The sequence below is a fragment of the Delphinapterus leucas genome, chromosome 1 (assembly GCF_059928025.1).
Source record: "Delphinapterus leucas isolate spDelLeu-1000000601 "Yukka" chromosome 1, BTC_Dleu_Yukka2, whole genome shotgun sequence".
Lineage (NCBI taxonomy): Eukaryota > Metazoa > Chordata > Mammalia > Artiodactyla > Monodontidae > Delphinapterus > Delphinapterus leucas.
The window spans coordinates 77,789,282-77,811,681 of record NC_143129.1 but is presented as its reverse complement, the minus strand read 5'-3'; the positions used below and the strand labels follow the sequence as shown (position 1 = coordinate 77,811,681).

The window sequence follows — 22,400 nt, the reverse complement described above, 5'->3', positions numbered from 1 at the left end:
ATCCGACAGGATGAAAGTATCCACAGCCAAAAATGATGAACTTGATGTAATCATGGAGATAACCGCCAGTAGTCTGACTCTTACGTGAATCATTCTAACTCTTCCAAATGTCAAGGAAATCTCTAGAAGCTTGGAGTTTCACTTGTGTCCTGCTTTTGAAACTACAGAATATACAGATCTGTTGGTTTGCTCGCTGGCTCTCTCTCTCTCTCTCTCTCTCTCTCTCTCTCACTCACTCACTCACTTCCCTAAGCAGTTCTAAGCACTTGAAGCTTTTGGAAGAGAAATATCCAACACTGATTAACTTTAGCACTCTTTTTTAGTCTTTTTTAAAAACAGCTTCAATTTACACATTACAGAATCCATCCGTTTTACTTATACAATTAAATTATTTTCAGTAAATTTTCAGAGTTGTGAAACCAACACCAGGTTTGGTCTTTAATCAGAGCTTCTGAAGTTTAAGAAAGTTTCCATAATAACCTTTAGTGGTCTCAGAAACGCATAACAATAAAGGCAACTAATACTGAAATGCAGGCAATATAGAATTTTATTTTTCCAAAATCCTGCCAGAACATTCTGCTGCTATATTAAGCCAAGGGAACCGGAATCACAAGATCTAGGGGATCTCATACGGTAAAGTACCTACTCTTGTCCTTAGACCTCGGGGTTTTCGCCTTACAGGCCCACAGCCCATCAGTAGGCGGGGTCTCATTCTCTGGAAATCTTGGCGATGGGAGGGGTGCCCTCCCAGAGATCTTCCGGAGAAGGGCGGGGCTTGCCTTCCGGAACTTTTCGGACAGAGGCGGAGTCTTCTGCCGAGGGCCGTTCGGAGGAAGGCGGGGCCTACCTCGCATCAGGACCAGTCTGGCTGCACCTGCTTCCTTAGCTCAGAGCATCCCTGGAGCATCTTAAGAGGCGACCGCAGCTAGCAACCAGAGACCAGACCGTCGCAGGAGGCGTCCGCCAGATACCTTCCCCTTCTCCTGACCTAGCGTTCTGCAGCGGCGGCCTCCATACTGACCGGAGGTCCCAGAGTTGTCTGACCATTGCAAAAGCATTTATAGCAATAGCCTCTGATTACGACATGGCTGAGATCACCAATATCCGACCTAGCTTTGGTAAGTAGAATCTGGCAAACTAAGCCTGGGGTAGGTGAAACCGTTGCAAAGCCAAGGGAGCCCAGCAGCTGGGCAAAGCGTGAAGCCCAGACCAGGGCCTTCAAGTGCCAGCCCCTCTAGAATCAGGCCTGTGGTGGTGGGTAGAATCGGGCCTACTGTGGTGGGTAGCAGGCAGTGTACGGCACCCGAACTTAAGCTATGGGCTGCACGGGGCTGAGAAGGCCAGAGCCACACCGAGGGTGGGGAGGTCCAGGATGCTAAAACCTTGTATGGTGCGCTGTCAGCACTGCTGGAGGTGAGAAGCAGAGAGCTTGAGGAGGATGTGAACCCCACCTTCTGGGGGAGGAGAGGTGAGGTAGCCCGAGCCCTCCCCCTTGGGGCACGCAGGGCGGTGCCCCTTCCTCCCCCTCCCACTCCTCAGGCCTGCGGGGGAGGGAGGTGGCAAGGGAGATGGGGCATCAAGATGGCAGCTTGGGGACTGTGGGCTGTGTGGCTGGCAGCCAGGGGAGGCGGCGGCCTCTGGGGAAAGAGGGGTGCGGGGGTGGGGAGCAAAAAGGAAGCCACTCCTTAAGCCGGTCAGCTGGATGCTGGGGCTAGGAGGAAACGTGAACCCTGCAATTTCTATTCTGCATCGTAATGATGGGATCCGTCCGTAGCTACCAAATGGCGCTTGGCGCTGCTGGGCTGGGGGATGACGTGATGTCTATTTCTGGGCCTCCTGGCAGCGCCTAGGCTCTTCTTCCCAGGCCTTTGTTCCCTGTTTCCCTAGGCTGGCTTTTCAAAAAGGGGGACTCACCCGCGCTGGTGCTGGCGGGGGCCCGATCCAGGCCGGAGGGGGGAGGGGCGAAAAAGGCAGAGCCCGGGGAGGCCGCTTTGTGTACCAGAGAAAGCATTACGTCATCTCGGAGCTGCTGGTCCCCGACCCAACCCTACGGGCTCCAAGATCAGTTACACTCCCTGGAACAGAGTGGGGTAGAAAATAGGGAAGCAGATGGGAAAGAAAAGCTCGAGAAGCGAGTTTTTCCTCTGGGGGATTCCTCCAAAATGTGCTAGGGTAGCAAACTTCCTGTGCTATGCTTTGCTGGCCCCAAAATAAAAAAGAATTGCCTTGTTTCTCCCTCAGTTCTATCCCAGTTTGTATGGGAGAAGCCAGTGAGTGTTGCTATCAGCCTAGGGTTCCTCCTTTTCCCTTAAGAGATTCTATCCCTCAGACAATCCAGAAGGTTTGAGCATCCAGACTCCAGTGTTTAGGGTGGGGCCACAATCCAACTAGGAAATGGCTTTTCTCACTCCCAAGTAAAAGGTTTATGGAAATGAACAGAACCCAGTGTGCTCTATCCCCTCAATGCCAGGAAGAAGACATCAGGTCAGAGAAAGTATACAGACGACAGATCACACCCATTTACTACTTGTTTGCACTGATTCCCTAAGGCTAAATCTTGATTATATTTCTTTCTTCCACTTCACCTTCTGCATTTTTATTCTTTGAGTCCTAAATTTCCAAAATAGATGTCCCTTTTGTCATCACATGAGCACCTCATGATTTTTCTTCTTGCTCTTTCTTTTTCTTCTTATGCCTTCTTTCCAACATATTCTTTTCTTTTAATTGCAGTTCCAGAGTCCTTGGAAAGTTAGATGCTGTAGAGGGAATGTTAGTGGAAAAAGAAATTATCAGGCCCTTACATACTACATTTTATTTAATCCTTACAAATATCCTCAAGTGTATTCATTATTATATATATTTGCTAGATGAGGAAACTGAGGCTAAGGGAGATAAAATAACTTGGCTAAAGTAAAACAAACTAGTTAGGGTAGTGCTAGGATTTAAACCAATTTCCAGTTGATGCCAAAGTTCATTCTCATTTTACCGTGTCACGCTGGCCTACTTGACAGGGAAAAGCTATTTTAGCAAAGGAAGTGTCAATAAGCAGGGCTGGTCAGAGACTGAGAGAATTGGACAACGCCCAGATGTGTCTTGCAGATCTTTAAATCCATACAGAGGATCTCCTCTACAGAGAACTGCCACTTCTGACTTTTTCACATCTCACAGAGCACTTCATTTCAAACTCCCTAGCCCTTGAGAGATTCACCAAGCCAACACTCAATTATCCATGACCTTGGAGGACAAAAGGAGCAAGCAGCATGGGTCACTGCAAATTACTACTACTTGAAAACACTCACTTCAGCTTTTAGTTCCAACTTCCTTTTCCCACCAAGCTTTTGATTAAAGCTAGACAATATCTCTGATTTTTCTAGTTCACTGTCTTGGGGGTGGGGGGAGAGAGGCAGGGGTTAACAAATACTAAAATGAAGAAGACAGTAGGACAAAAGTGGGAAACAAGGTGGAGGAGATCGCCTAGGTAATTCACAAGTGGATTCATCCATTTCTCTTTTTTTCCTTCTCTATCCTCCTGAAAGATGAAAATCCTTCTTCTTCTCTTTTACCTGCTCCACCTCTATTTTCTAGCAATAAAAGTTGAGGGACTGTAAGCAACAGTGGGGATCTCTCAAGATCACAGAGTAAATCTATGGTAGAGCCAAAAGGATCACTTAGATGTCTCCCATCCCAGGCCTTTAGACTCCCTTTCAAATCATTCTCAAAAATATACTTGTCTTGGTAGTTCCCTGCTTTTCTCTTCTCATAGAGACAATCAATATTCAGTTTTACTAATCGGTAGCAAGCAATTTTCAGGAAGTCCCTCATGGGTGAATGGAGAGCCACTTTTTCAAATTGTGCCTATTCTGATTGACAACTGAACCCAATCGATTGTTCAAGCAAATATTTACTGAGCTCCTGTTAGATGCAAGAGACTCAGGGATTCGAAAATGAACAGGGTGTTGTTTCTGCCCACTCTCAAGGTGCTTACAGCTAAGGCTGCTCCCATTTTGTGAAACCTCTCCCTAACAGCTTTTATTTCACTTGATACTCTGAAAATAAATGCTGTTATTAATCGGTATGGCCATGGACACAGTCACCTTGGTTTACTTTGTTAAATGGCTTTACTCCTAATCTACATTAATATTTCAAAATGTAACCACTTCTTTTCTTACCTGGTCCCAACTTTCATAGAACCTTGGAATGTTTGAGGTAGAAAGAATTTCAGAGACGTTTATTCCAATCCTCATTAAAGAAATCTTTTTTAGAATATGCCTGGGCTTCCCTGGTGGCGCAGTGGTTGAGAGTCCGCCTGCCGATGCAGGAGACACGGGTTCGTGCCCCGGTCCGGGAAGATCCCACATGCCGCGGAGCGGCTGGGCCCATGAGCCGTGGCCGCTGAACCTGCACGTCCAGAGCCTGTGCTCCGCAATGGGAGAGGCCACAACAGTGAGAGGCCCGTGTACCGCAAAAAAAAAAAAAAAAGAATATGCCTGACTAAGGTGATCCAATCTCTGAAAGTTTTCAAATGGAGATTCACTGCCTCCTGAAGCCATCTGGGCCACTAAGAGGCAGTTCTAACAATAATTTGATTCTTTTCATTGAGTCAGAATCTGTCTTCCTGTAGCCTGTACATGCTCATGTTAGACCTGCCCTCCAAAGTAAAATCACATCAGACCTTCTTCCAGCAAAATGCCTTAAATAATTGAAGAACGTTATTATTCCCAGACCCCTCAGCTCCAGTTCCTTCAATTTCTCCTCCCTTGATATGGTTTCCAGGCCCTCTACTATCCTGCTTATCCGTAATGTAGAGACATTCTGGTGTCAGATAGACCAGGGTTTAAATCCCATCACTACCATTTGCTACTATGTGGCCTAGTGTAGATCTGAGTCCCCAGCTTCCTCAATTGTAAAGTGGGGATATTAATGGTACCTATTCAATGAGTTATTTGTTTCGGAGAGAAAAATCTCTAACATGATGCCTGGCAGGGATATCACAAAGGTACACAAAAAATACCAATTTTTATTCTTGTCAGTACTAGATAGAATACTCCATATGTGTCGTGACCAGTGCAGATGAAATTATACTACCCCTCCTGTGATCTGGACATTGCACTGATAATATAACTTAGAATCAGCCTAATTATACTCCAAGCTTTTTGTCATCTAAACTACTAAGTTATTTTTACTCACATTCATCAAGTAAGGTCTCCCATTGCCTATCAATAGGTTTTGAAGGGCAAATAGAATTTTACATTTATCCCTGTTATGTGTAATAATATTGACCTCATCCTGTTTTTCCAATCTGTGGAAGCTGTTTTTTATTTTTTATTGAGGTATAGTTGATTTACAATATTGTGTTAGTTTCTGATGTACAGAATAGTGATTTGATTATATATTTTGTATATAAAAGAATGTTCTTTTTCATATTCTTTTCTATTATGGTTTCTTACAGGATATTGAATATAGTTTCCTGTGCTATATAGTAGAATCTTGTTGTTTATCTCTTTTACATATAGTAGTTTGTATCTGCTAATCCCAAACTCCTAAAGTGGAAGCTGTTTTGAATTGACTAATTCGTTTGAACACTTACTATGTGCCACATGGTTCTAGGACCTGGGAATACAGCAGTGAACAAAACAGTCACTATTCTTGTTACACTTACCTAGTGAGGGAAGACAGACAAATATATGTCAGGGGTAATAAGTGCTATGAAGAAAAATAAAGCAGGGTAAACGGGATATCATCTTACTTGGAGCAGTCAGGAAATGCTTCTCTGATAAGATGAAGTTTGGAACAGAGGCCTTCAGTGAGTGAGGCCATGAGCCAGGCATATACTTGGTAGAAGGATGTTCTAGGAAGAATCTGGAATATGCTAGAATCACATTTATTTCCTTATTTCCCTTGCCCTACCCAAGACTTACCCTAATGAGTAGTATGGATAACTATAGGCCTTATCTAGATCTTTAAGGCCTAAACCCAGTTTGGCTTCAGTGAACTTAAGGGGGAGGAAATCCCCAAACCTAATTATCTAAGTCAGGGGCCCGATTTGTGCAGGAAAAGACAAGACTAGAGGAGGGGAAGGAAAAAAATCTGTTTCTGTTTAGTTATTTGTTTACTTAACAAATATATATTAAGTACCTGTTAGGTGTTTTTAGTGCTGAGGATACAGAAATGAACTAAACAGACAAAATCCTTGTCCTTATGCAACTTACATTCTAGTGAAGACAGACAATAAATAGTAAAATTATATGTGTGTGTGTATATATATTCTTATGTATATGTGTGTGCCTGTGTATGTTTGTGTGTGTGTGTGTGTGTGTGTGTGTGTGTGAGAGAGAGAGAGAGAGAGAGAGAAGCATGACAAGACATGTAGAGAAAATTAACCAGGGCCAGGAAGTGTGGGTCTCAGGGGTGGAAAAGTTTACACTTTTAAATAGGGTGGTCAGGGAAAACCTTACTAAGAAGATGACAAGGTCTGACATTTTCCACAGTCCCTATTTCTCCCTATTTAAAATACTTGTATTTCATACTAAAAGATTTTATTATTTTATCTTAAAACACAAGTATTTTAATTTAATTATTTTATTTATTTTATTTCATTATTTTATCTTAAAATACAAGTATTTTAAATACCTGGGAGCTGAAATTTGGAACATATTTCAAGTACTTAGACGCAGAGTTCTTCTACTTCTTACCACCCACCTACTTTTATCACCCTTGGGCACCCTACCAAAACCATCCAAAATCAACCCCACATCCTTCTACCCTACCTGTCAGTCAGTCAGTCCACACAAGCCCACTGTTGCAAACCCTGTGCTGGATGCTGTGGACTATCCTCCTGAAACCAGGCACAGTTCATACCCTTGTGTAACAGTTGAGGTGAATGGGTTCTCCTGTAAAAAGGTGACCTATAACACCTTAGCCGACCTATAGGGCGGCTTTATGTGAAACACAAATCAATATGAGCAAACCATAAGTGCTGAGGGAAGGCCAAGAAAAGAACAGGCAGTCAGGTGGGGCACTTCAGGGGAGGCTTTCCAGAGAAGATAAGTATTTCATCCACGTTTGGTGGAAAGGAAGAGCCATGGATTGGTTGGAGAGGATGGGTGAGGGAATCTCCAAGAGGGGGGAGAAGTTCATAAGCCCAGATGAGCAAGTTTTGCTTTGGAGGCTAGGTTACAGATTAGCTTGGCTCCAGCCAGAAGCACTAAGCAGGGGTGCTCTGGGCAGGGGTTGAGGTCCACCTGCCTTGACACGTCTCTGGTCTCCACCTTCAGATGTGTCGCCAGTGGTCGCTGGCCTCATCGGGGCCTCTGTGCTGGTGGTGTGTGTCTCGGTGACCGTCTTTGTCTGGACATGCTGCCACCAGCAGGCAGAGAAGAAGCACAAGAACCCACCATACAAGTTTATTCATATGCTCAAAGGCATCAGCATATACCCAGAGACCCTCAGCAACAAGAAGAAAATCATCAAAGTGCGGAGAGACAAAGATGGCCCTGCGAGGGAAGGTGGACGCGGGAACCTGTTGGTGGACGCAGCAGAGGCTGGCCTGCTGGGCCAAGACAAGGGTCCTAGCTCTGGATCTTGTATAGACCAATTACCCATCAAAGTGGACTATGGGGAGGAACTGAGGAGCCCCATTGCGAGCCTGACCCCCGGGGAGAGCAAAACCACTTCTCCATCATCTCCAGAGGAGGATGTCATGCTAGGATCCCTCACCTTCTCAGTGGACTATAACTTCCCCAAAAAAGCCCTGGTGGTGACAATCCAGGAGGCTCACGGGCTGCCAGTGATGGATGACCAAACCCAGGGCTCTGACCCCTACATCAAAATGACCATCCTTCCCGACAAGCGGCATCGGGTGAAGACCAGAGTGCTGCGGAAGACCCTGGACCCTGTGTTTGACGAGACCTTCACCTTCTATGGCATCCCATACAGCCAGCTTCAGGACCTGGTACTGCACTTCCTCGTCCTCAGCTTTGACCGCTTCTCCCGGGATGACGTCATTGGGGAGGTCATGGTGCCGTTGGCTGGAGTAGACCCCAGCACAGGCAAGGTACAGCTGACCAGGGACATCATCAAAAGGAACATCCAGGTGAGGAGGAAGACTGTGTTGGGGAGGGATGGTAGGTTGGGGGAGAGAAGGGGACGAGTGGGAGGGGAGGGATGAGATGGATGGCAAAGAGGGGCTGTAGAGAGGAAGCTCTTGGCTGTCAAGGATAAGCAGTGGTCAAAGTAAGACAGAGAACCTGGCAGGTTAGGTCTCCTCCAAGAAGCAACTTCACGAGGAGAGAAGGGCAGGTAGCTTCTGAAATTTCATTTAGCGGTTGGCATCCTGATGCTGCATCCAGCTTGCTTGGAGCAGGCTGGCTCACCAGTCACAGACCCATCACTTCAGGGATAAGGGGGCTAATTTCTAATCCAAAATGTGTGATCTTCCTCTAGTGAACTTATTTCTCACAGCTGAGAAACTGTGAAATCAGTAATTTTCCCTTCAGCTTCCCTTTCCCAACCCAAATATAGAGATGTAAGTAGTATCATCTGTATGACTTTTAACCATTTTATAAATGAAACTTAACTGCTCCACCCTTTGGGCCCCTTACCCAGGCCCAAACCTTTGCCACAGATACTTCTCTCCCCGTTCCTCCTCTCCTCCTTGTTTGCATTAGAAGGGGGATGAGAGCCCTCCATCCTGCCTCCTCTCTACTGGGCCAGCATTGGCTCTTGAGTTATTTCAGGGATGCAAGAACTGTAACCCCCAGCCCCACTAGTTCATTTCCTCCTCAGTCTGGGAGGCAGTGTAGCTCTGCGGTTCAGCACGAGGGCTCTTGATTCAGACTGCCTGGCTTCACCTTCCAGCTCACCACTTTGCAACTGTGTGATGTGGATGAGTTACTTAACTCTTCTAAGCTTCTATTTCCCCATCTGTAAAATGGAGCTGATAATATTGCCTTCCTTATGGGTTATGAGGATCCAATAAGATAATATACCTGGCATACCATTGCCCTTATGGAGCTTTTACTTTAGTGGAGGAGAAATACAAAAAAATCTTGGCAATTATCACATAGTGAGTATGGTAGGTGCTATGAAAGAAGTTGTTGAAATTTTACACTTAGAGTTTCATTCCTTTTTCAGGATTTACCATAAGGAGTTAATAGCAAGGACTTTGAAGTCAGACCTGAGTTTGAATCTAAATTCTACCCGTTAAGTGACCTTGAGCAAGCTGCTTAAATTCTCTAAGTCTCAGTTTCTTACAGGAATTAAGATGATGAATTTACATAATCCCTAGCCCATAGTAAACCTTCAATAAATGGGAACCATGATTATTATTACTATTATTTTTTCTATTATTAATAAAGTTTGATCCCTGGGAGAGATGTATGATTTGTAGGTATTTATATTTTGTTTTGACAAAGTGAAGGAGGAAGACAAGGGAGGCCTGGATCAGTGGAGAAGAGGGTAGAAGGTTCAGAAAGGATATCAGGGCCACTAAAATCAACTGCACTTTTCCCAGAAAGAGCTCTGCCTGTAGATGCCTTACTGATCTCTTACTGCCTTCTTCAGCTGCCATCCCACGCCAGACTCAGTGGGGAGGCAGGAGGCTCAGGACTGGAAGGAGGCTTCCAGGCCAGCAGGGCTGAGTGTGCAGTGAGCTCCCAGAAACAAGGTTTGGCCACTGCTGAAGGGCACTGTGCAGTGCCAGGCTGGGGAGGGGAGGGGAGGCAGGAAGTGGCTCCCTCTGAACGTGTGTTCTTACCCCCTCTGCTGTGTAGGCGCCTGTCCCACTGCAGCCAGCCCAGCCATGCCATTGCCCAGAGAACCACTGTTGCCACGTGGTCCACTCAGCTCTACCTCACAGGGGCCGGGGGAGTCCAAACATTTCAAAGACCATTAGAGGCATTTGGTCAGGGCATAAACACTGGTCTGTTGCCAGGATACAATGAGACATCCCCGAGTCCAAGACAGCAAGAGTTCTTATATCCTCTGAGGTTGGAGTCAGAAGGCCTGGACAGAAGCTGCAGTAGTGGCCTGTCTCATCTCCCTGCATCCCTTCCCCTCTCCTTCCATTTCTTTTCCTCCAGATTCTGCCAACCCGCTCCCCTGATTCCTGACTCCCCTTTACAGCAGCTCCAGTGCTCTACTTCCTGCCTTCATCTAGCTCTCCTTGCAGAGTGGTTCTTTCCCAGCACAGCCTTCGCTGGAGCACCAGCCTGGTAAATCCACCAACTAGCTGGACTCCTTCAGACAGCTCATGCAGTCGCAGCCCACGGCTGACTGTGGAGGATGGCTCTGTACCAAGCTGCAGCTGGGAAGACACCGGCAAGGAAAGGGACTGATTTGGGCTGGGAACAAAACAGCCTCAAATCCAGGACACTGGGCAGGGAGCACAGACAATGGCATTTGCTAAACTGCCAGGGGCTCTTGGGGAGAGCCAAGCTTCTTTCCACTTTATTAACACCCTTCAGGAGGGATAAGCCGGGGCTGGGATCCTGAGCAACACCCTGAGCCAATCCTGAGCCAATCCCCTGGAAGAGGCTCCAGACAGGACACCCAGACCCCCTGCAGCACCACCCCAGAACCTTGCAGCCTCCCAGGTGTCCTAAGCCTGTTTTCCCCAACCAGTGCCAGTGGGCAGAGCTGTGTTCCATCCTGGGTCGTGGCTGTCATCTCTCTAGTCACTCGTCCCCCTGATTCCCTAGCAGTACAGCCTCCAAATGTCCACCCTAAACCCTCCCTACTGTAGCCAAGAACCTGCCCTTTCTGGATCTCCCCATATGGCTCATCAGTTAGAGCTGCTTTGGACTATTCCACACTGTCTGTAAAGAGCTCTTTCTGGTCTGGGTAAGGTACCCCCTTATAATAATGGAGCCAAATGTTCCTGGGCGGAGACTGGTGAGAACTGCATTTCTCTAGACAACCACCCACCCCTAACTGCATTTCCTGACCTTTAGCAGAAAATTCAGCTCTTGTCCTTTCCGTTATTACAGTCCACTGCAGTCCAGTTGAAGAAGCCCTGGACTGGTCATGATTTCTGATTCTGTCCATTTCACTGACTAATTCTAGGCAAGCAGTTACCTACTCGGCCTCAGTCTCCCTCTAGGCTGGATCACGAAGGCTAATGGATTGACTCTGTGAGAGTACTCAGCTCTTAGGAATATACAGAAAGATATAAGAAGCATTAAAAATTAACACTCAATTATTAATGAAAAAAGTTCACAGTATAAACTCTGTAATGCCCAAAACTCTCTGAGTTGGACTTCGGAACTGGATTTTTTTTTTAGTGGCAGCTTTTTTTTTTTTTCCCAGTATTTTATTCAGATAGAAATAAAAGTGAATTTACATTCCCATAATACATCCCCCACAAGGAGAAGGGAGGTGGTTCAGCGAGGGCTGGGGTTAAAGAAGAGACAGTGGGAAAGAAGTGATTTACAAGGTGGATAATAGAGAGTTGTTAGACTCCTAATTTCTTCAGGTCACTGTTTCCCAAACCATTTCCTGTCTTTCTACTACCAGATTGGTGTTCATGACCTGGGACAATGGTCATGGGAATGATAGGATTCTTAGAATCTCAGATTTAGAAGAGACCTTGGAGTTCATCCAGTCTAGTCAAAAGGGACTGAAAAGAGAGAAAGAAAAAGGAATGTCAGTTATCCAGGAGCAATAAAGAAAATTGCTATGTAAAATAAGTAAATAAATAAAACCACACACACAAAAAAGAAAGATGCTATATTTGTGTATTGGGGAGAAGACAAGGAGGGATGTGATTGAATGTTGAGGTTTTTGTTTCTTTTGTTTTCTCATGACTGTGATTTATGTGGAGGTAGCCCTGAGAACTTCTAGCCCCAATGAAGGTTTATTGAGGACGCATGAGTCCTCCTCTTTGCAAAGATGCTGTAGCTAGAAAATCACTGTGGGCGGGGCCCTGCTAATAATAAGAAATAGACTTATCCCTGGCCTAAGTATTTCCTTCAGCTGAACGTCTTCTTTAGCTCTTGTTCCTCTTTTCCACGGAGTGAGAAAGGATCCCGCTCTCTGAGAGCAAAGCCTCCCAGCTCTGTCAGGCATGGATAAAACCCTTTCTCCCCCTTGTCCTTCTGCTTGCCTGCCCCCCAACAGGGTCTTTACCTCACTAGGCCAAGGGGCTGGGAAACAGAGTTCGCTCCCAGCCCTTGACAAAGAGCCCTTGACAAAGAGTCATTGACAATGCGGCTTGGAATGGCAATTGGGTGGAAAGAGAAGGGGAGGGGGGAGGGGGAGACTTGAAACTCCAGGCCTTCAATGCAGAATGGAATGGCATTCAGGTGGTGTTGTGGCTGCAGACTTGGGCATCACAAAGGGGCAGCTGAATGGGGATGGGCGTTCTGCCCATGTAAAATGGCCAAAGATGAAGGGTGGGGGGGATCAGATGGAGAACAGTTGTCTGAGGAGTGATTTTAGGGGAGGAAATTATTGTGAAGGTAACCAGAAGTTGTCCACCTTCCCAGTGAACTAAGGAAGGGGCACGGGATTTAAATTAGGATGATTTTGCTACAATGGATGATTTAGGAAACAGTTTTTTTTTTTTTTGAAACAGAGTTTTAAATAAATAACCAGAAAACCTAAGTATAATCTTGTACTCAATGTTATTTTTACAAATAAAACTTTTTTTTTAAACTTTCTTTTTTTTTTAATATTTATGTAGTTTAGCTGCACAGGGTCTTAGCTGGGGCACGCAGGATCTTTTAGGTGCAGCATGCAGGCTCTTAGTTGTGGCATGTATGTGGGGTGTAGTCCCCCTGCATTGGGAGCACAGAGTCCTACCCACTGGACCACCAGGGAAGTCCCCAAGATTGCATATTTAACATTTAGATACCAATATTCAAGGATGGTCCCAGAGATAGATATCAAAACTAGTTAACATTTCATTATTCATGGAAATGGAGGGGAGCAGTGGCCCAAATAATCCAGAAGTTCTTTCTATATCAGCACTATGTACTGGATGCTATGATGGTGGAGATGTTCTACATCTGCACTGTCCAGTATGGTAGCCACTGGCCACATGTGGATACTGAGCACTTGAAATATGGCCAGCGTGATTGAGAAACTAAAATTTTAATTTTATTTCATTTTAATGAATTAAAATTTAAATAGACACATGTAGCTAGCGCCTACTGTATTGGACAGGCCAGTTGTGAATGTTTTAGAAGGCATTTAATTTTCTTTTTCGTGAGGGATTACTTTCCTGATGCCATTTGGACGTGGCTGATAGTAAAAATGAGTTTACCTTCTCTGACTGCGTTCTGACTCGTCAAAAGGAAGCAGCCCAGAAGTATACTGGCTGGCAAGGGCAACCAGCCTGTGATTTTACACTGGCTGAGGGTACTTCCCGTGGATATAGTCAAGAGCCGGCTCTATGTTAGGGGTAAGGAAAAGATGTGGGGCTTCAATCTAGCAGAGAATACCATGGACATCTTTTTTAAAGTCTATTTTCTTTTGTACTTCAATTTCAAAAGCTAATGGCTAAGTTTAACATTCAGTCACATTCAGTACCCTACGAGAGACATTTCCATATGCTCCTCGTATGAAATATAGCCTCAAGAACTTTTTTAAGCCAAATGGAAATATTATCACAGTTCATTCCTCGAGGTGACTTAAGACTTATAATCAGAGCATCAACTATTAGGGTTTTTCACTTGTTTTTCACTGATGAGCTAATTAAATTATTTACTGCTGTTGTTCTTTACTGCACCAGACACACCTGAGCAGGCAGTGCACTAGCCCATGAGCTTCTGGAGGGGAGGGGTCTTCTTTGTGCATCATTTCAGCCCTAGCTGCTAGCAGAGTGCCCGGCACTTAGTGAGTGCACAGCAAGTCATTTTGGTGGGTATGTGGCGTATGTAAGGCTGGTGGTCAGTTTGGTCTATTTTTGTTCAATCTAAGAATTCCCCAAGTAGGTGACATTCCTTTGGGGCTATGAAGAATACAAGGAATAGGAGTTGATAGTGGAGGAATGATTTGGTCTCGAAATTTTTTTTTTTCTCTCAAATTTAACTTATTATGTCCTAAAGTCCTCCTATCCCACCTCCTTTTGTTTTCTTTATCCCAGCCTCATCCCTACTTCCTAAGCTAGAAACACAAGAAATAGCCCTCCATCTCTTCCCTCTCCCCTATATTTTCATCCAATTAGCTGTCCCAACCCAGAAAATCCTGACAATTCTTCCTGAGACATATCCTACCCCAGGTCCATCTCCTCTGCCACAGCCCTGGTTCCAGGCGTCATCATTTCTTCCCTAGCCTGTTGCAGCAGCCTCTTAACTGAGCTTTCTGACTTTGGTCTTTCTCTACTTTAGTTCCTTCTCTAGCTTTCACTCGTATTATTATTAATATACTAACAACAACAATAACTGTCGCACCTATGCCTACAGACCTCCTCTTGCCTGGGTGCTGCGGCTGGCTCTGCTGTTTGGTTAGCTCACCCCCATTGCCCTTCACCTTCGCCTGAGCCACCTCTCTGGGTTCCTGGCCCGTCACTCCTGCCAGCACCCCAACATCAGGCACACTCTCTCCTCTCAGCATTCTCTGAACACAGCCTACCTTTTCAGCACCCAAAGACTTTGTACTGGCCATTCTGCCGCCCTGCCCCACGGGATCTTCTCTCTGCCCGTTGCCTGTGTCTCTTACTCACCCACCATCAACTCAGCCCAGACGTCAGCTGGCAAAGCCTCCACCTGAATCTCTCAACAGCACTGAGGATTTTTTTTTTTGGCTGCGCCACGTGACCTGTAGGATGTTAGTTCCATGACCAGGGATTGAACCCAGGCCCTCAGCAGTGAGAGTGCAGACCTACCCACTGGACCGCCAGGGAATTTCCAGGCTTCTCACTTTTCTGACAAGTAAACATGTTTGTTTACACCTCTGTCTCTTCTAGTGCGTGATAAGCTCCTTGGGAGCAAGAACCGAGTCCTATCAGTTCTGAATCCCCAGCACCTGGCATGTAATTAGTATCCAAATGTTTTTTTTTAATATATATATAAATTTATTTGTTTTTGGCTGTGTTGGGTCTTCATTGCTGCGCGCGGGCTTTCTCTAGTTGCAGCGAGGGGGGCTACTCTTCATTGCAGTGCGCAGGCTTCTCATTGCGGTGGCTTCTCTTGTGGCAGAGCACGGGCTCTAGGCGCGTGAGCTTCAATAGTTGTGGCACGTGGGCTCAGTAGTTATGGCTCACGGGCTCTAGAGCACAGGCTCAGTAGTTGTGGCACACGGGCTTAATTGCTCCGTGGCATGTGGGATCTTCCCGGACCAGGGATCGAACCCGTATCCCCTGCATTGGCGGGCAGATTCTTAACCACTGTGCCACCAGGGAAGTCCTCCAAATATTATTTAAAATGTTCTTGGAGGACTGGAGGTTTTTTTTTTTTTCAAGCTCAAAATAGAGCCTAGCATAAAATTTCAAAGTGGGGAAACAAAGTTATAGGCATCCGAGGTGGCTGGAGAAGACACTCTGAAGGTCATACACTGGGGCAGGCGGAGCAGGTGTGGATATTCACCTTGTGAAATGGAGGCACAGGCTTCAGAAAGTTCAGGGACTTGCCCAGGGCCAGCTGGTGAGTAATTGGCCAAGTTACTCAAACTTAAGTTTCCTGTCTCCCACTATACAGTCTTCAAAACTTTTTTTATGGCAAGAACCGAATGAGGGACTTCCATGGAGGTGCAGTGGTTAAGAATCCGCCTGCCAATGCAGGGGACATGGGTTCTATCCCTGGTCCAGGAAGATCCCACATGCCATGGAGCAACTAAGCCCGTGCGCCACAACTACTGAGCCTGCGCTCTAGAGCCCACGTGCCACAACTACTGAGCCCGTGTGCCACAACTACTGAAGCCTGCGCGCCTAGAGCCCGTGCTCCACAACAAGAGAAGCCACCGCAATGAGAAGCCCGCGCACCGTAATGAAGAGTAGCCCCCGCTCGCTGCAACTAGAGAAAGCCCATGCACAGCAGCAAAGACCCAACACAGCCAAAAATTAAAATAAATAAATAAATTTGTTAGGGGTAAGGAAAAGATGTGGGGCTTCAATCTAGCAGAGAATACCATGAACATCTTTTTTAAAGTCTATTTTCTTTTGCACTTCAATTTCAAAAGCTAACGGCTAAGTTTAAAGTTCAGTCACATTCAGTACCCTACGAGAGACATTTCCATATGCTCCTGGTATGAAAAAAAATTTTTTTTTAAAAAGAACTGAATGAGAGAATAGGAGAGAATGCACATCTCTGGTACACACTGTGTGCCAGGCACTGTGGTGTTTTACAAATTCTAAATTATCGAATCCTCTTACTAACCCTGGGAAGTTGGGACGATTTCTATCGCCATTTTACAGATGAGGAAGTGGAAGCAGCTTGTCCCAGGTCAGACAGATGAGAAGTAGAGTCAGGATTTGAATCCAGGCCTGTCTGGCTTCAGAGTCTGCGCTCCTAAATACTAGGCTCTGCTGTCTCTCCCTGCAAATGATTTTATTTAGTATCAGAATTATGATGAGAACATTTCCTTTTGCCTCCGCATGCTTTCTGTGCTGTGGCCTGCTCCCTCTGCCGGGATTCTCACCTGCTCTTCCTTCTCCCCAGAAGTGCATTAGCAGAGGGGAACTCCAGGTGTCTCTGTCATATCAGCCTGTGGCACAAAGAATGACAGTGGTGGTCCTCAAAGCCAGACACTTGCCGAAGATGGATATCACCGGTCTCTCAGGTAGCAGCTATTCACTTCAACCTATTTCTTTTTTCTCTTTTTTTTTACATTTGTTTTAATTGGAGTATATTTGCTTTACAATGTTGTGTTAGTTTCTACTACACAGCAAAGTGAATCAGCTATACGTATACATGTATCCCCTCTTTTTTTGGATTTCCTTCCCGTTTAGGTCACCACAGAGCACTGAGTAGAGTTCCCTGTGCTATACAGCAGGCCCCCCTTAACTATCTACTTTATACATAGTATCAATAGTGTATATATGTCAATCCCAGTCTCCCAATTCATCCCCCTCCCTTCCCCTCTTGGTATCCATACATCTGTTCTCTATGTCTTTGTCTCTATTTCTGCTTTGCAAATAAGACCTAGATGTGTCTATACCAATTTTTTCAGATTCCACATATATGCATTAATATACAATATTTGTTTTTCTCTTTCTGACCCACCCCACTCTGCATGACAGTCTCTAGGTCCATCCACGTCTCTACAGATGACCCAATTTCATTCCTTTTTATGGCTAACATTCCATTGTATATACGTACCACATCCTCTTCATCCATTCCTCTGTTGATGGACATTTAGGCTGTTTCCATGTCCTGGCTATTGTAAATAGTGCTGCAATGAACATTGTGGTACATGACTCTTTTTGAATTATGGTTCTCTCAGGGTATGTGCCCAGTAGTGGGACCGCTGGGTCACATGGTAGCTCTATTTTTAGTTTTCCAAGGAACCTCCATACTGTCCTCCATAGTGGCTGCATCAATTCACATTCCTACCAACAGTGCAAGAGGGTTCGCTTTTCTCCACACCCTTTCCAGCGTTTATTGTTTGTAGATTTCCTGATGATGGCCATTCTGACCGGTGTGAGGTAATATCTCATTGTAGTTTTGATTTGCATTTCTCTGATAATTTGTGATGTTGAGCATTTTTTCATGTGTTTGTACTTCAACCTATTTCTATCTGTCCGCGCCCCACCCACCACTGCCCCTTGCCTGTGACGCAGACACCCCCCTCCACCTTTCAGGACCCCTGGCACCTCTCATTGTCCACCCATTCTTCTCTCTGTCTACATTCTCTTCCTGATGAATGTAGCTGGGAAGGTGCTTTGGTTAAGCAAATGGGGTCTCTACATTTGGCGAGGTATCCTCAGTGCTATGCATGCATGCTGGGTGCTGTGCCCTCGCTCCAGGTGAGACTCGGCAACAAGCCTGCAGGCTTTGTTAGTCCCTGTGCCCTTTAAAATGCTTCTTGGTGTCGTGGGGTTTCTTTGGCCCTGACTCGAGGTGGCTGTTCTGTTCCGTGCCTGCCTGGTTTCCTTGGCCCCTTGTCCAGGTGGGCAGACATGTACACGGTCAGTGTACATTTAGTGTGCAATCACTAAAGACCACACGGGGTGAGGGATGGGACACCAAGGAGATGAACAGCAGAAGCCCCTCCTCCCCAACTGGAAGCCACCATTGTATAGGAGAGGACTGTGTCATAGGCCTGTCTCCCTTTTTCTGATCTCTTTGGGGGCCCCAGATCCTTATGTCAAGGTGAACGTCTACTACGGCAGAAAGCGCATTGCCAAGAAGAAAACCCATGTGAAGAAGTGCACTTTGAACCCAGTCTTCAACGAGTCTTTCATCTACGACATCCCCACTGACCTCCTGCCCGACATCAGCATCGAGTTCCTCGTCATCGACTTCGATCGCACCACCAAGAACGAGGTGGTGGGGAGGCTGATCCTGGGGGCGCACAGTGTCACAGTCAGCGGTGCTGAACACTGGAGAGAGGTCTGCGAGAGCCCCCGCAAGCCCGTGGCCAAGTGGCACAGTCTGAGCGAGTACTAATCCTCTTCTCCTTGCCTCTAACCCCAGGGCCAGGCTGGGCAGGGACGTGGTGGGGAGAGAGATAAACAGAGAGAAGCGGACTCAAAACCTCATTTTAGCTGTAGAAGAAAATTTCTTACAAAACAAACCCCACAAAGAACACCCCACATGACCACAGCTGCAGATCAGTTCTTAGCGATGATGATTTTTCTCCTTTGCAAGGCACTAGGAAATCCCTTTTTTTTCTTTTTCTATGGGGGGAAAAAAAGAGAGGGAAAGACCTCTACAAGTCTATATATAAAAATGTAACCTTATACTTGCATGTCTAATACAAACTGAAGAAATTAGCCTAACTGCCAACATCAAGGTACAGATTTTAATCCATGAAAATTGTGTTTTGTGCCGAATTGTATCTGCTGACTACCTGAAATTGGTCTCTTTTTACTGGGCTTCTCTAGAGAGTTATTTTCACTCCCCACCTCTGTGGAAGAATCTTTTGTTCTTGTAAAACCTCATGTTTTTATCATCCCCATCTTTTCTCCCTGTTACCTCTTACATTTCTGCTCTTTGACTGAGCGCAAGGTCCAGAGGTCTGTAGTAAGCCAAGAAACAAACGTGGAACGGATAAGGCAGGGTTTGCAGGAGAAAGAGTACTTGCGAAATGAGGTATGTTTGTTATTAGCTCTCCTGCTATGAATGGGTAAAAGGCAGTCCTTGATTAATTTGTGATCAAGTACATGAAGACATCAGACTTTTAGGTAGAATTTGGGTTTACAAAACTAGATGACTTGTCTAAAAAGCGCTTTGGCGACTTCAGATTCAGCTACAGGATAGTACCAATGAATACATCCAGCTGATCCCAAATGTAGGTATGAAGACAAGGAAAGGAAAATGAGATGACTGCCATCTCCCTTTGTAACTGTGTCTGGAAGGACAGCCATTCGTTGGTTGATGGTTTAGAAATCATCAGCGTTTTGAAGGATTAAACTGGCCTTTGTTTTTCCAGAAATGCTGAAAACTGAGAAGCTTTAAAGTCTTCTCAAGTAGCTTAGATGAGGTTAGTTTTGCTTTATAAGGAAAAGGGACTTCAGAAATTATTCTTTCTCTTTAAATTTTTCAATCATGGCTCTTAAAAATAACTAAATGAGTACCTGTGACTAAATTAGTAATAAAGATAACTTGGACTTTTTCAGAACATCCTTTCCCTGAAAACAAAGTGCTTAGTTCTTAGGACTTCTGAATCTCAAGATAATATGAAGGTATGGGTAACCACAGAGTTCAATCCTCCGGCGGACAACAGAGGTTGAGAGAGATTCAGCATCTTGCTGGGATTAGAAGTCACATCCTATTCCTAGACCAGCCATGTCTCTTAGAGTTGAGACTTTTCAGATGGCAGAGACTTCACTGACAATAAGTAAGCCTGGATAGGCAGTAGATATTTTTGCCAGCCTGAAAAGGAACTCAAATAAGCAGCAGCTTGAACCAAGGCCTGAAGGATGTGCCAAGATTGAAATTCCACATTCATACAAGAACATCACTGACTTGCTTCTGAGAAGGGAGTTGAAGGGCTGAGTCTCCGTGGAGAGTGGTGATGTTGCCTCTGACATTCCCTTAACTCTGTGGATTTAAAACCAATCTGTTCCCCGCCCACCCCCCCATTCTTTTTTTTTTTTTTTTAACCTGGATTCTTGACAATGCAGAGCAGCAGTTCTGAGCAGGCACAAAGCCCACTCTCTGTTCTTGTCCCTGTCATCCCACATCCCCCATAATCTGACTCACAATCTCATCATCAGTTGGGTTCACACCACCAGTCTCTATCCAACACTCCATGGAATGTAAATACTGTATCATACGTAGAAGAAAATAATTTTTGTTTTCTAAAAATGCATTTTGAGATAGTTTCATGTAAATCTGACAGGAGCACTCTGAAGCCCCATTAGGAAAAATTTTAAATGGTTCCTCTTCATCGCCTTAATGTCTAAAGATCAGAAATCGCTGAGCAACCCGCTTTTGTTTCCTTCCCAGAAACAATGCAAAGCAACAGGTGGAGATAGTCTGGCCTTTGCCCTGCTGTGTGTGCCTCTGTAGCTCCTCCTGACATAAGTCTGGGAAAGCAGCCTCACCCAACTCCTCTCTTCCCCACCTCCTTGTAGCTTTATTCCTTGCATTCTTTGGGTCTACTGAGCAGTGGGTGGTGAGGTGGCAGGGAAGGAACCAGTAGTTCTGTAGCCTAGGAGCTGCCTCGGTGTCTTTCTCAGAAAAATGGCAAAGAGGCGGACAGTACAGGGTTCCTCCCTCCTACCTCAGGCCTGATCCATCGTGCCCTTGACTTTGCTGTCCCAAAGTTTCTTAGCTGGCTTTGGCTTTCACATTTGTTCCTCCCAGAGCTAACGGATAAGGGTGGAGGAGGAATGCCTACTCCTAAGAGTCAGTTAAAAGACAAGAGAGTCACATTCTAGCTTTTGCACAAGGCACTCATGGTCAGGAATAGGTTAGGGAATGGTCACTTCTGATTTTCCAAGAGTCAGTCCTTCTCTGCTGATATCTTGATTCCTTTGGGAAGACAAGACTTTTTCTTAATAACAAAAGTCCCTTTTATGAGTTAGTCCTTCCTTCAGTTCTTCTCAGTGGAGCACAGCCAAGATGTACGTGTTTATGAGCGGTGCTCTGGATGTGAAAACAGATAGAACTGGCTCATGGGACAGGGGCGGCTTGCTCAGGAGAGGGAATAATGCAAGTCCTTTTTCTTGGAAGGCTTTTATTATGGCCACGATAGTGACATTGCCCTCACCATGCTCCTTCTCTGATGTGGTCGTCTTTCTTTACCTTGTGTCTTCTCTTGTAAAAATGAAACTCAAAAATAAAATAAACGTGTCAAATTAAAAAAAAAAAAAAAAAAGGAAAAAAACGAAAACGCTAACATGAATTGTGTGAAACTGCATAATGCTGTAACGCTAACCTACAATATGTAATGCTATCTTGTATGTTGAATTTGTTAATGCACCACACAAGTGCAGAATAAAGACTGATTCACGTTAAATAGGCCCGGTGACATCAGCATGATTTTCCTGGAAGCTGGATGACTATGAATGATGTGAAGATTCAGACTCCAATAGGATATACTAGGGCATGTTCTCCAAAGTGTGGCCTTAGACCACCTGATTCAGAATCATCTGGGACACTTGTTAAAACATGCAGATTCCAGGCTCCAGACTGACAGTCCTTTTTCTAGTCCTTCTGTTTTCCTCTTAAAATGTAATATTTAAGATCATAACCACCAGAGAGAGAGAGGATGGCTTTTAGTGCTGAGAATCAGTCTGCCCCTTTCCATTGGAAATATTTCCAAGAGCAATGCTGAGACTGGCTGATTCTGTTCTCTTATTTATTCATTAGTCAGGAAATATTTTTTAATCGAGTCTCTATCATATGCCAGGTACTGGGGATACAAGACATCGATGAGCAAGAGTCCTGCATTTAAGGATCTTAGAAGAAGACAAGCATTAATCAATTAGTCACACTTATAAACATTTAATCACAAACTGAGAAATGCCCTGAAAGAAAAGGAACGCTGTGTGTACACGCAAGTAGTAGAGAGAAAGGAAGCAAGAGAAAAGGTTTAAAACTTTTTAAAGTTTCAGCTAAGGAACTATAAAACATTTTTAAACTGCAAAACTAACATCTGAAGCATATAAGAACACTACAAAACAGAGGAGAGGAAAAAAAAAAATCAAGATTCCAAAACCTTAACAACCATTTTGTCTTCTAGTCTTAGTTCCTGTACATTTATTCCCCTGATACGTTACTCAGGATCATTGTAGAAAACACATAAAATAAAGTACAATTCATAGGAACTGGAAAAAGTCCACCTACAGGCAA

The 22,400-nt window shown here is 45.1% G+C and overlaps 1 protein-coding gene across 2 annotated transcripts; it reads left to right on the top strand.

Moving 5' to 3' along the window:
• The first annotated feature begins 795 nt into the window (after positions 1 to 795).
• Positions 796 to 21,791, top strand: SYT11 (synaptotagmin 11). Of its 2 annotated transcripts, none has more exons than XM_022559427.3 (4): positions 796 to 1,118; positions 7,275 to 8,092; positions 16,596 to 16,716; positions 18,235 to 21,791. In XM_022559427.3, the coding sequence occupies exons 1-4, from the start codon at positions 1,085 to 1,087 to the stop codon at positions 18,543 to 18,545; spliced, it is 1,284 nt and encodes a 427-aa protein (XP_022415135.1). In that variant the 5' UTR covers positions 796 to 1,084; the 3' UTR covers positions 18,546 to 21,791. The 2 variants fall into 2 exon arrangements, with proteins under 2 accessions (XP_022415135.1, XP_022415134.1); XM_022559426.3 differs by having other exon boundaries at positions 797 to 1,118; positions 16,596 to 16,719.
• The last annotated feature ends 609 nt before the right edge of the window (positions 21,792 to 22,400 follow it).